This window comes from Euprymna scolopes, chromosome 9 (genome assembly GCF_053919585.1).
Source record: "Euprymna scolopes isolate OS-2025 chromosome 9, ASM5391958v1, whole genome shotgun sequence".
NCBI lineage: Eukaryota > Metazoa > Mollusca > Cephalopoda > Sepiida > Sepiolidae > Euprymna > Euprymna scolopes.
In genome coordinates this window covers 20119164-20132870 of record NC_136490.1, presented here as the reverse complement: position 1 = coordinate 20132870, position 13707 = coordinate 20119164, and the positions used below count along the sequence as shown (strand labels likewise).

The 13707-nt window shown below is 33.8% G+C and overlaps 1 protein-coding gene across 1 annotated transcript in view; it reads right to left on the bottom strand.

Annotated features, from left to right (window-relative positions):
* Positions 1–13707, bottom strand: part of LOC145284453 (uncharacterized) — a 1345403-nt gene that overhangs the window by 574808 nt on the left and 756888 nt on the right. The window contains exon 6 of the mRNA XM_080133278.1: positions 8851–9033. Within this exon, the coding sequence (XP_079989404.1) occupies positions 8851–9033 (183 nt within the window). The remainder of the gene's footprint in view (positions 1–8850; positions 9034–13707) is intronic.

Sequence of the window (13707 nt, the reverse complement as noted above, 5' to 3'; positions counted from 1 at the left end):
CAACAACAAAAAGTTTCTATTAAAACAAAACAAAAAAAACAACTACAACAAAAAGATTGGAAATTAACATCATCTTATTTCAAGTAAACTTGACCCTCCTAATTCCTTTCCAATCCACCACCCGGTAGGGTGTGTGTGTTTCAAGTCAAATAGATTTTGGCTATTATCCAGGCTGTCTGGAAATACATATCTCTAACCGTGTATCTTTTCCCCTCTGTCTGTGTATTTGATTTTAGAGAGAACTTTAAATGTCATAGCTGAATGGGTGGGATGGAGTGGTGATATAGAACAATGCAAAGCTTGAACTTAAAATATCTGCTTACCAACTGTAGACATCCGACAAAAGTAGAAATCAGATGAATTCGAAATAAATAAATAAAATAAAAAATGGAGCGTGCACCCCCACCCTCTCCAGGAGTGAATAAATCCGTTCTGGCAAAACTTTACTTTCACCATAACTAATGTTTATGCAAAATTTTAAAAAGAATGAAGGAGTGGTTATTAAGAAAAGTGCAAACCAATGAACGAACGAACGATTTTAGGTCAATTTTACCCCTATAATGACCCCTATTATGTCGGAAAATCCGTTCCACCAAAAATTTACTTTCACCATGACTAATGTTTGTGCAAAATTTAAACAACAACAAAAAATCCAAAGCGTGGTTATCGAGAAAAGTGCGAACGGATGAACGGGAGTAAATTACCCGGCCCAACCCTTCCTTTGTCGGGAGACCAAAAAACACTTGAAATCAATGTAAAAGAAAAAGATTTTTTAATTTAAAACCAACATGCATACAATATCGAGTTGGAGTCGGAGTTCAAACCCATTTATTATTTTAAGAGTGAAAATTGGCTCCTATTTACTTGCTTTCCACGAGGGCAAATCTAATTTCGCTAATTCTAATTACATCGTTCAGCTCAGACGTACTTCTGGCTGAAATTTCGCAAGCTAAAGAGACAGAAAATCTTTGCTTGAAAATCATGTAATTTTGTCGACTTCCGTCTCGAGTCATCTCTGAACTTTAAGGTGTCAGTTAATCACTTCCGTTCAGATATGGACATGCTTAAAATTATAATACCCCCCCCCCAAAAAAAAAACAGTTAAAATGTTTTTTCTTTCCCCACAAATAAAATCACTTTATAAGCAGGTATTCAAAAAAAAAATAAATAAATAAATAACGATGTATCAAGTTCATGACACTGTAAGTAAAATGGATTTTGAAGTTCGATCCAAGACCAATAATTAATCTTATCCAAAATGTGCGCAAAATAGGTTTATTTCAGGATACAACGAGCCCTTCCCCCTCGATATCTTTTTTAATCGACCAGATGTATACATAAGTTTGTAAAGACGCAGCCATGTTGAAAAATGATCTCTCATGGTCAAACAGCGATAGGAACGTTTTTTAGTTTTTATTTACATTTTAGGGCAATATTTTAGGGCCGGATGCCACCTTCAGTTCCGCATACACCCCACGAACGTTTCCGCAGTCAGATTTAAGGATGTGTGCAAAAGGGACTTAAAATCCGGCAACATCAACCTTGTTGACCTTGAAGCCTATGCTTCAGACTATGACTCCAAGAGAGTCAAAGTCTAGAAATGTATCCGGCTGGGCGAGGAGAAAAGAGAGGAACAGTGGGAGGAGAAGAGAGGCAGGCACAAAAGGACAGCAGCAGCAGCAGCAGCAGCAGCACCGGCAGAGCATGACAGAGGATATCCCTGCAGGAAGTGCAACAGAATCTACCGCTCCCGCATCGGTCTGCTCAGTCACAGCAACAGTTGCCACCACTGATGACAACCTTCAGGCTCGATTCTCCATCGTCTATCTAGGCGGAAGGACGCCAATAAAAAAATATTTTAGGATAAAAAAAAATCATTAAAATTCATTAATTTTAATTTATACATTTATATATTAATTCATATATTTAATGATTAAATATGCTAGTTTTATACAATAGTAATGTGTTTTGAAATAATATCGAGTGACATATGTCACGGTTCAATCACCGCTCTCATTTTTTGTAAAGCAAACATGCTGGGTCGGCAGAGGCAAACACGAGATCGACACTCCCAGGAATACGTCACAACCACGGGTGCTAAAAATAGCAACAACTTTTTCTTCAACAAAGAAAAACATAAAATTCAATTTTTTGCAGCGAAACAAAATAACAGCTTTTATTTTTGGATGAAAAATAAAATATATATGGGCAATAAACACTCAAGAGATTTTTGCCCATAAGTAATCCAGGCAAAAATTAATAATGCAGATTCGTTTGTGTAACAGCACCGTCAACTGTAACACAAACGGCTTTCCATGAAACAAGCAACTTCTCAACAAATTTTCCCCTTGGCCCGGGAGTTAGGAGCACTCCCAGCTCGACTTGATTTTTGTCAAGTGGCGGACTCACTCACTCATCGTGGGAACCAAGAGTAGCAGCAGCAGAGCCCAAACAGCTCCTTTCAGAGCTACTTAACAAACTATTAATGTGAATAACAAACTACCTGTGTGCGACTGCAATACATATTCTACTTTCTATTGCCTACCCCCTGGAACTCTGCCTCACAATCTGCCATTCCAGTTCCTGAACCTGCTTAAACTCCGGCTCACTTCTATCGACTCTAGAGCCCTTCAGTTTAATCTTTCAGCAACTCTAACTTACTCCTGCAGCCTCCAGCGCTTTTAGCTAATCTTTTTAGTTAATTTGGCGACCCCGGTCAATTACGTTCCACGATTTCTTGGTTGTTTTCATTTCATTTTTTGCACAAATTTTTGATGAAAAAAAAATTGCTTTTAAAATTAAAGGATATTCGTAAACTATTTTTTTTTTCTTCAAATCAATGTTTATTTCACTCAATGACTTGCTATGATTTTTGGGAAAAGTCACTAAATCAGGGCGGGAATTTGTAGCAACCACTATGCCCGGCCGGAATAAATGCCCGGCAGGAATATTTCACAGTGATCACCGCTTTGAACGCCCACGCATATGAAAACGCGTAGGAACATGACGATGTAATGTGACCACCACACACATAAAAGAAAAGGAACTATGCTATGCTCCCTCGCGTATAAATACAGTAATATACTGGAACGTTCAAGAAAGCCTAAATATAAGGTTTTACTCGCCAAAATCAAACCAGTTTTTCTCTTCAATTTCACGAGTTCGACAGGTGTTCGAGTAAACTCCATCTGCGGGAAACGTTAAAAGTTTCGTCATGAATTTACGCGTAACACGCACGAACTTTAATACCCAGCGTAGAAATTTACCTCATTGAGCAAGGATTTGTACGAGCCCTTTCTAATCTTGCACAAAAACACGCATTCACATTTCAAGCCATTTTTCTTATCATAAACATACACGCACACAAACATATGCACACACGTACATATATTCACATTCACGTACACTCACATTCATGTGCATGCACATGCTAATATGCGCACACATACGCACACATGGGCAACGTCACTTCCCCTTCAAAGGAAATCCACACATGCGCAAAAGACCACCGGAAACAACTATAAAAGCAAGAGACAAGCTGTTTCCAGCCCTTTTCGAACCAGCTTCCGACCTGAACGGTCGACGAACCAACGGCCCCGTTTCAGGGCATGCGCGCCCACGCGCCTCACACTATCTGCTACTATGTGGAGCAAGAGCTAACAGACAGTATGTACACTTTATACGTTTTCTCTCTCCATGAACTGGATTGACTTTTTCACTCTTTTTTCCCTTTTGCTTTGGTCCATCAACCCGACAAGTTCGTGTCCACAGCTAGTGGTCTGAAGACATTTCCACGTGAACAAGTACTAACATGTGCGCGCAGCTTTACTGATGTCGACCTATCTTTTTCTTTGTCTACACGCTGGACTGCCATTTCTTGTTCCACTACATTACTCACTCCTCTTTCAACGCGCGGACATGAACACGAGTTACACCTAAAACATTCAGGTTTCAATAGAAAATAAACGACATGTTTATTTTATCCAGCAATTGAGTTTTGTTTCCTTCTTTCCATTCGTTTCATTATTTTCTTTTGTAGCGAGTTAGGATATTTATATCCTGGCCCCGCAACAGATTGAAATCTTCTTTTAACTACTTTTCCTAGGATACAAATGCGCGTGCGCATTCGTTAATAAAATTTATGGACTGTTTTTCTAAAATAAATAGCCACGTCCTTGTGCGACACTCTTGTCATAAAAAAATCAGTATATTTAAGCCTCCTGCTATTCTGACAAAATCCTCACCGCATTAATCCTTCATTATGAACATTCAACACAAGAAAACACATATGCTGAAACACTATCTGTAGTGGAATGGGGAGAAAAATGGATGGGCACATTCAATGCTGCCAAGACTAAGCTTGTTTCTTTCAATAACTACAAGAGACTTTCTCTACCACCAATAGCAATGGCCAAGAACACATTGCCTGAAAGTAATTCTTTTAAACTCCTGCTGAAATTAAGGTGGACTCTCTCTACCGTACCAGAAAATTACTTACGCCTGAAAGTATCTTGTACTTCTATAAGGCCACCATTCGCCCATGTATGGAGTATTGCTGCCACATTTGAGCTGGTGCATCTGCTGCTTGTCTCTCACTCCTGGGCAGGGTTCAAAAGAGTCGCCAACCTGATCGGTCCAGAACTGTCATTTAGGCTTCAGCCTCTGTCCCATCGACGAGATGTTGTGTCCCTCTACCTGTTCTACAAATACTTTAATGGTGAATGCTCTGATGAACTGCAAGCACTTGTACCTCCTCGATATGACTACCCCCGACAAACCCGACAAGCAACTAAGTCCCATCCCTTTACAGTAGAGATCCCTAGGTGTCAGAAAGCCTTTTACTCCAATAGTTTCTTCCCCAGAACTGCAAGTCTTTGGAACTCCCTTCCGGGATTCTGCTTTCCCAACTGTACTGATATGCAGAAGTTCAAGTGTAATGTGAACAAACATCTTTCTACTCACAACCCTTCATAATGCCCCCGAAAATTATGTTCCCGATAGTAGCCCCTACTTCAAAGTGGCACTGTGCTTTGTTTGGGATGAAAATTGACTCAAAAAAGATTTTTTTTCAAGTAATATTCCTAACACTACAGAAATGTTGCTTTTTTCATGTTAATTCAGCGATTTCGTGTTCTTTGAGCGCCGTTATTTCCCGGATTGCATTTTTATTTCTTTATGTAAGGATGTGGATTGGTGAATTCTTTTTTTATTAATCGGCGGTCCCGTTAAATTAATTTAAGTGTCCCGTGAATACACATCCTACAATTGGTGACTCCCGACTTCAAATAAATAGCAACACGCAACCTCGGTCCTATATATGATAAATCCCGATTATGGATTGGTTGCGATCGTACATCCTACAATTTTATTGCGAAAAAAGAATCTGTGTAGACATTAAAACTTTTTTGTTATATTAAATGAGGAATCTTCGAGACAAAATCTATTAAGAAATACAGGGTGCTTGTTAAGTTAAAGTCGACAGATCGATGTGTTTTAAGCGACGACATTTATTACAGACTTAATTATCATGTAGAAAATAGTAATATGTCCCGAAATTAGAGAAATTCGTTGAGTAAAAAGATATTTATAGTTAAAAAGTAATTTTTACGGAAAATTGATTAAAATTGCATCATAACGTTATAAAATAGACACAGGCATGCAGGGGACATAACTCGGAACGAATATTTCAGATTACTTGTTCATGGCTGCAATATTTATTGTATATAGCGTTAGACTTTATTTTCCTATTTACTTGCCTCTACATGAGTGCAGAGACACAAGGTCGGCTTTTAATGTAAGGAAAATTCAGATCCTCAAAATGGGGCACTCTGGATAGGAACAAAAATTAAAATTGCCTCACTCATGAAGGATTTCTCATCCACTGGCCGAGGACAGAAAAGGTGAAGCGTAGCATCAGAACAAATACTGCAATGTGATCTTGTCCTGAAGGCCAAGAAACCAATGTTAGTAAAAACACAACAGAAGTTGTTCTACTCGATGAATTTTCTTAATTTTTTAATATATTACTATTTTCGACACGAGAATTAAGTACATAATTGTTTTTGCTTAAAACGAAATATTTTTAAAAGTTGATTTGTCGACTATCTTAACAAGCACCAAATGCAAATTTTGTGTAAACATCAGGTAAAGTTATGGTACTTTTGCCTCCGTGCTAAAATAATAACGTTATTAATTTGAAAGCCATTCTTAGCATGAAGGGTGTTTTGTAACTATTCTGTGCTTCTAACTAACAATTTAATAATAATAATAAAGATATTGTGAAGCTTGAATTTAACCTGAAAAAATCTATTTAAAAATAGCACGGTGGCAAAAGTGCACAAGCACCAAAGTTAATAAATATGGCCGAAATAAACGGCCATTTTGGATAACATGTTATTCTTTACCTTATATTTACAAATTCAAAGTGTGTGTTACCCCCCCCCCCTAAAAAAAAATGTGTATTTCATTTTTTAACATTGGGAAAGGTCTTTGTTAATTATAGTGTACTTTCATCTAACAAGTTAATAAAAGTTAATTTAACATGAAAATCCTATGCAAAATATAGCACAACTCCCTAAACTTCAGAAATACCCAGTTCTTTTTTTAGTATTGAACGGAAAATCTCGAATCCGTCAGGGAAATACCTGAAGCAGTTTGCGGTTTGAAACCCACAAAAAATGTAAAAAGGCAGACGACAGTAAGCATGCAAATGGTTAGGCCAAGGTTAAAAATATGTTAGCCACTAAAAATATAATAAATGATGAAAAATCTCCCTACCCCATCCCCCACAAAATTAAAAGGGGACTTTTAAACTGTAAACTGCATCGACCATTTGAGGACTGATTCGGGATTTTCCGTCAATACTCAGAATTGACTCCATCAAAACTGAAATCTTCTGCGTACTCATTCCTTAAGTACCGAAGTTACCTACGTTTTGCATAATCTTGCTTAACATAAACATTAGAAACGTATTTACTGTAGTTGCCGAAAATTGTTATCTCGGAAAGTATGTTTTTCCCCCTTGTTTTAAGAGTATTTCCATATTATACAAACGAAAAAGTATTGAATTTCAAGTCAAATAAATTGTACCTACGTAATTGTCATATCACAAATAGTAACACATACAAAAATGAAGGAAAACGATACAGTAGAAAAATAATTATTAATGAAAAAACTGTTTTTGATAAAGTTTATACGAGGAATAAAAATCGTCCGACATTTTGAATTACGTTCGTTACGTGACATAAGCAACACAACTTAATTATCTCCCCTGCCAACTTATCTCTTTTTGAGTAAGTGTGATTATAGTGATTTTTGCTTTCTTTTACAAATTTCTATTTTCATTAATTATTTTTCTACTTTATCGTTTTTCGTAATTTTTGGATATGTTACTATTTGAAGCCTGACAATTTACGTAGGTACTATTTGTTTTACTTAAAATTCAATATTTTTTCATTATTATAATAGAGAAGTAAGTACCCTTTTAAGTAGACACCGCCAAAAATGGCCGAAAAATCAAGTTGTTTTTTTAAAACGAAATTACATTTATTAAAATCCATTATTTCTGAGTAACTTTTTTTTCCAGAAAGATAAAACCCTGAATTTTATCATATAGAAAACAGAATAATATAAAACTTTTTCTACTATTTTTAATTAAATTTTAAATGTTAAATTTCCCCCAAAAGTTAACAATTGGCATTTTTTTGTCTTGCACAAAAAACGTACATAAATATTTAAAAAAAAAAGGTTTTTGAAATAATTAATTTATTTATTTGTTGTCTAAGATTTAGGGTTATTTTCTATGAGAATATGCAAAAATATATAATACCTGGATTTCAAATAATTCCACTTATTCATATAGGCAACCAGTTACTTCGCGTCGATCTAGATAATGTTTACGTTTGTGCTTGATAAAAAGCAAACTATGGAAAACCAAACAGGCCAAAAAAAAATTATTTTTCAGTGAGGAAAAATTCAATGTATTATTAACGCTGAGGCTGGCCAGTACCAGATGGGTGACCATTTGCATGAGTTTGGTTTTTAATGTGTATGGGGGCAAGGCTCCCCAAAATGGGGGGAGGGGGCAATTTAAAGCAGAATAAAAAAAAAAAATATTTCAGCGCGTTTGGTCCACCGTAGTCGAAAGGCGGCAAACGTTTTCAAACGGGATCGAAAAAAAATGATGCTATTTTTAACACAAAGGGCACAATATTTATCGAATTTTTTTTTGTATCGATTCTTCAAAGCATGCCCTGTTTAATAATGGTCATGTCGGCTCTCTAAAAAAAAAAAAATTGTTAATTTATTTATCAAAGATTTTAAAATGGCTTTTTTCGTATAAATATTTAATTTTTTTTTTTTTTTGCTTAACTTAAATTAATTATTTTACTTAACATATTCACCGAATTTCACACTTCAAAACTCAAAAGCGGGATAATTAAACACAATCGAAGTTCTGATATTCAGACGTCAAAATAAGGTATGCAAACAATTTTTTTTTAAATCTATAATCCTGTTCCTTACAACAACACAATATGTTTTGTTCAGTTTCAGATGATTATTTTAAGCATATTTGTTCCCACTTCAAAACAAGGGGGGGGGGTTGTAAGCAAAAAAATATATATATATATAAATATCGTTTATGAAAAATAAGTACACTTTTATAAAGCTCATTCTTCTCTTAATAATCGCTGAAAATTTCGTATTGATTAGATAATTACCTAATTTTTGGTAGATTTTTAAAAAGACGGTCCGTCAAAAAGTACTTACCTGCCCCCCCCCCCAGTTTTGTACATTTTGTTTTCGACAATTTGAAAGAATAAAAAAAAACAAAAAAAACAGTATACTTACCAGGGAAAATGGCAATTCCCGATTGTAATAATTTGTAATCCAAATCTTTGATTCCTTTTGGCGAAACGAGTCGTTTCTGTTTTTCACTGTATGTGCAAGAAGATATCGATCGCGGACTCGATGGCGTGGACAGACTCTCCCCTTCTTCTCCGAGAGCAACATCTCCCAAGAAGGATAAAGATCCTGGCAAAACGCAAGAAGAAAAAACACCGGATGATTTCAACTTGGTACACTTTTTCCGAGACATGTCAAGAATTTTTTTTTAATAAATATTTTTTTAAAATATACATATTAAAAAAAAAAATCTATTTAATTTACGCTTAAATCACCAGTCCACAGTCCATATATTGATTGTTTTTTTTTTTAAATTCTTCAGGATAACATTATCGATTAAGCACCACATTTTCAGATTATCTTCTATCCCTATAAATAAAAGAGAAACATTTACGGAAATCGATGAATTAACAGTTAGAAAATTCAAATTTGTCTTGATAAGGATTAATTTCCATTGCACCGTTCAAATTTCCCTCCGCTTTCATCTGGAGTTCAATCATCAATTTGGATTATCGCTTATGCGATTGAAAACAAATACCTATATCAAGATTAAAAACAACTTTTCTCAAGTAAAACTTTACAAAGAATACAATAATGATAATTTTGTATTTAGGATTTAAGAAAAAAGTAAGAGGTTCGTTTTTCTGGGCAAAGATCAGGTTTTAGAGTTGCAGGGGTTATTTTAATGACAGGTGCTTTCTTCGTGGCATTTAAGATAAGTAACCCAACATTTCCTAATTTATTTGCCTGTCCATAATGGCACAATTAGAGACATGAAGTCGGTGTTTAATATGGAGAAACCCCAGCGTGTTCATCTCTGTAGGTTTAACAAACTAGTCCCCCCCTTTTTTTTTTTTTTTTTTATTTATTTATTTTTTTTTTGATCGGTCTTTAACCAAATTATTCCTGATTAAAATTTATTTACCGGTAAACTAAAATATTCCCCTCACAAACATTAAAAAAAAAGGGGGGGAGTGGGGTCAGTTCCAAAGTCCCTATAAATTTTCCAGTTTGATTATTAGAAGATAAGATTATGGTTAAATCGTCCGAAATATGGTAAAGATCCAAGAGGAGAATTATAAATCCAAATGATAAAAAAAAGAAAGTTCAATCAATCACTGCAAAGAAAAATAGTTGGATCCAAACTCTTGTAAAATCCATTGAAAGAGGAAGAAAATGAAAACTGAAATAAATCCATTTTAAAAGAGATTTTTTTTTAAATTTAATTCCAGCATTATAAGCTCTTCGTTCTTCTGTGCAAATAATTTAGTTAGGGTTACTCTAATGACCTGTGCTTTCTTTGTGGTCATTAAAACCATTGCTAATTTATTTGCCATATATTTGACAAAGTTTGAGACACTGTCGGTGTTTTACTGTTTTATGTGGAGAAAATCCAGCTCCTCCAAAAGGGGACACTATATAGTAATTCAACAAGAGTCAGTCAGCTTTAACAGACTTGGTTGTGTCGGGTAGGCGAAGAAGAATATGCCATTGAAACAGTTCTTTTTCTTTTTAAAAGACAGTGAGTTGAAGAGAAAAATTCTTGGAACGGTTTAGTTTACAAAAACTGTTATTTCCTTTTCTCGCTTTATTAAAAAAAAAAAAAAAAAAAGGATGGATTGACTGGAAATGAGAAAGAGGAAAAGCGCGTGCCATCATTAAAGCGTTCAAGCCACCCAAGTGAATTCAGTTCGTTTTTACACCCAACTCTTTTCTTTTATATTTGTTTCTTTCTTTTTTTTTAATTCCACCTCCAGATTTTTGTCACGACTCAAATTCCATAGCAGAAGAAATGGCAATATCAGTCGTATTACACACACGCACACTAGTTTAGTGGAAGTTTGGTTCTTTGATACAACAAGGGAACGTGAAAAAAATGGCTGGATTAAGAGCACTAATGGTTCTTGTCCAGAATTTCGTTTATATCAAAATACACGGCGGACCTGAATAATCTTGCCCCACTCTATTTTTTTATTTTTATTTATTTTTATTTTTTTCAGCGAGTTATTATCGAATAGACACTAGTCTACCAGATTACAAAAAAATGAAAAAAGTCAATATTTAAATATGTGTAGGGTGGTACTCAGTTTCTAATATAGACTTCTAGTAAATCGTCAAATCGATCATCTATTTTAGAACAACTCAACGTTTTTAGGCTAAATTTCGCGAATTTAAGCAGTTTAGCCTGTTTTGGGTTATTTTTTAAAACGCGAAATTGAAAAAAAAAGGCTAAACTACTTTAAAAAAAAAAATAAATAAATAAGGGCTATATTCGCGAAATTTGGCATAAAATCAAAGAATGGTTCTAAAATGGCTGATCGATTTATTATAATGTTGCATTAGAAACTGAGCACCCTCTACAAATATGTAAATATTGCTTTTTTTTCTTTTTCATTTGTTTTGATGATCTAGTAAGACTAGTGTCCACTTAATAATAATCCGCTAAAAAATATGAAATAAAAATACAAAAAAAGAGAGAGGGGCAAGATTCTTCAGGTCCGCCAAAAAAAAAAGAAAGAAAGAAATCTGGTGCTAGGTGTATCAGAATTTTTGTAGGAATTTTTGACACCCCTAACACGAAACTCCGAATAAAATATAAAAATCTCGTAATTTCTCTGTTAAAAGTGGGTTATTTATTTTCTTTAAGAATTATACTTCTAAAATAAACTATTAAAGTTGTTTTAAAAGTAATAGAAATATATATTTTTTTAAAACAGTAATGAATTTTCCGAACTCAATATTTTTCAATTTTTAAACTTTAAAAATCAATCAAAATGTTTCTATTGATTCTATTTTTACGATATTTTCAGGGTCAATGTGAAATTTTATGTTCTTTCCAATAAACTGAATATAATATTTTAGACAAACGTTTTTTTTAATTCACGCACCCCCCCCCCATTTTCAAGTTTCTATTAAAAAGTAAATAATTAATTTACTCACCGAAAAGTAAATAATTAATTTACTCACAAATTGAAGAGAAAAGGTCAATAAATAATATATTCAAATTTAAAACAAAACAAAAAACGTAGTATTTTTTAGAATTTTACCTGTAAAGTTTGAAGTTTAAAACCTTTTTTTTAAAAAAACACGTTGTCTTTTCTTCTTCTTTTTTAATGGAACCTTGGTCCTTGCTTCTTTAATTGAAAAAATAATGTGGGCTTCAATTACATTTTTCGAGGAGTTATAAGCTTGGAAAGACAGGGGGTCGAATAATTCACCCCTCCCATTTTGAAATGTCTATTAAAAAGTAAATAATTAATTTATGTACCAAAGTCTTATATATCATAAATTGAAGAGAAAAAAGTCAATAAATAATATATTCAAATTTAAAACAAACAAAAAAAGAACTGTTTTTTAGAAATTTACCTGTAAAGTCCGAAGTTTAAAACCTTTTTTTTTTAAAAAAAAAACGTTGTTTTTTTTTTGTTGTTTTTTTAATGAAACCTTGGTCCTTGCTCCTTTAATTGAAAAAGAAAATTAGGGCTTCAATTACATTTTTCGAGGAGTTATAAGCTTGGAAAGATGGGGTGGAATTATTCACTATTTTCACGAAATTTCTGACACACCTGCTTGTGTAGATTAGTAATGTTTTAAACCAACGCAGATGCGTGTTAAAATAAGACCGATGTTTTTTTAATATGTGCTTTTATTAATGTACACATAGATTCGAAAAAGTTGTCAAAAAACAAATATATAACAAATAAATGTTATCAAAGGCAAGATAAGTTACTTTTCTACCAAACTGGGTATATTTTTCGTGTTTTTATTCAATGTAACATGTTTATTCAGTTCGAAAACCATACAGTGTTTACCGATGTATTGGAAAATTCAAGATGGCGTCTGACTCTCTCTTTAACACGGTTAGTTTGGGAAAAGGTGTTATAAATAAAAAACTAGATAAAATACTGTTAAAAACTCGCTCAATATATGTTACCGTGACATAGGTTGACATATATTCGGCGGGTTTTTAATAGTATTTTGTCTAGTTTATTATTTATAATACCTTTTCCCAAACTTACCGTGTTAAAGAGGGAGTGAGGCGCCATCTTGAATTTTCCAATACATCGGTAAACATTATGTTTTTCGAGCTGAATAAACATGTTACATTGAATAAAACACGAAAAATATATCAAGTTAGGTAGAAAAGTAACTTATCCTGCCTTTGATAACATTTATTTGTTATATATTTGTTTTTTGACAACTTTTTCGAATCTATGTGTACAGTAATACAAACCCGTGCTTTTAAGCAAAAACAACAAAACTTAATTATCATGTCGAACGTTCAAAAATCAGAAAAATTATCGAGTAGAACAACTGCTAATCTGTTTGTAGTAAAAAAAAAATAATTAAAACAAAGGCTATTGCTATAAGGTTAAAATGTTGGTCGCCATTGAAGTGGCGAAAACGCAGATAAGTATGCCCCCAGTATTCGCAATCTTCAAGGTGTTCACATCTAGGTAAAATGTCATTTCCCCCAATTTTCCGTAAAAATTACTTTTAACCATAAATAATTCTCTACTCGACGAATTTTCGTAATTTTGGGATATATTACTATTTTCGACGTGTCAATTAAGTCCTACTGTTGTTTTTGATTAAAACGGCATATTTAAAAAAAAAATTCGATCTGTCGACTCTTCTTAACAAGCATCCCAACGCATTTCAGATGAAAACGTACTTGTCATGTCGAAATTAGTATACAGTTCAAAATTTACGAAAAATGATCCAGAAGAAAAATAATTACAAGTAAAAATAAGATTATCGAGTTTTATCGTATGTTTTAAAAAGTTGTACAACTCTTCTACG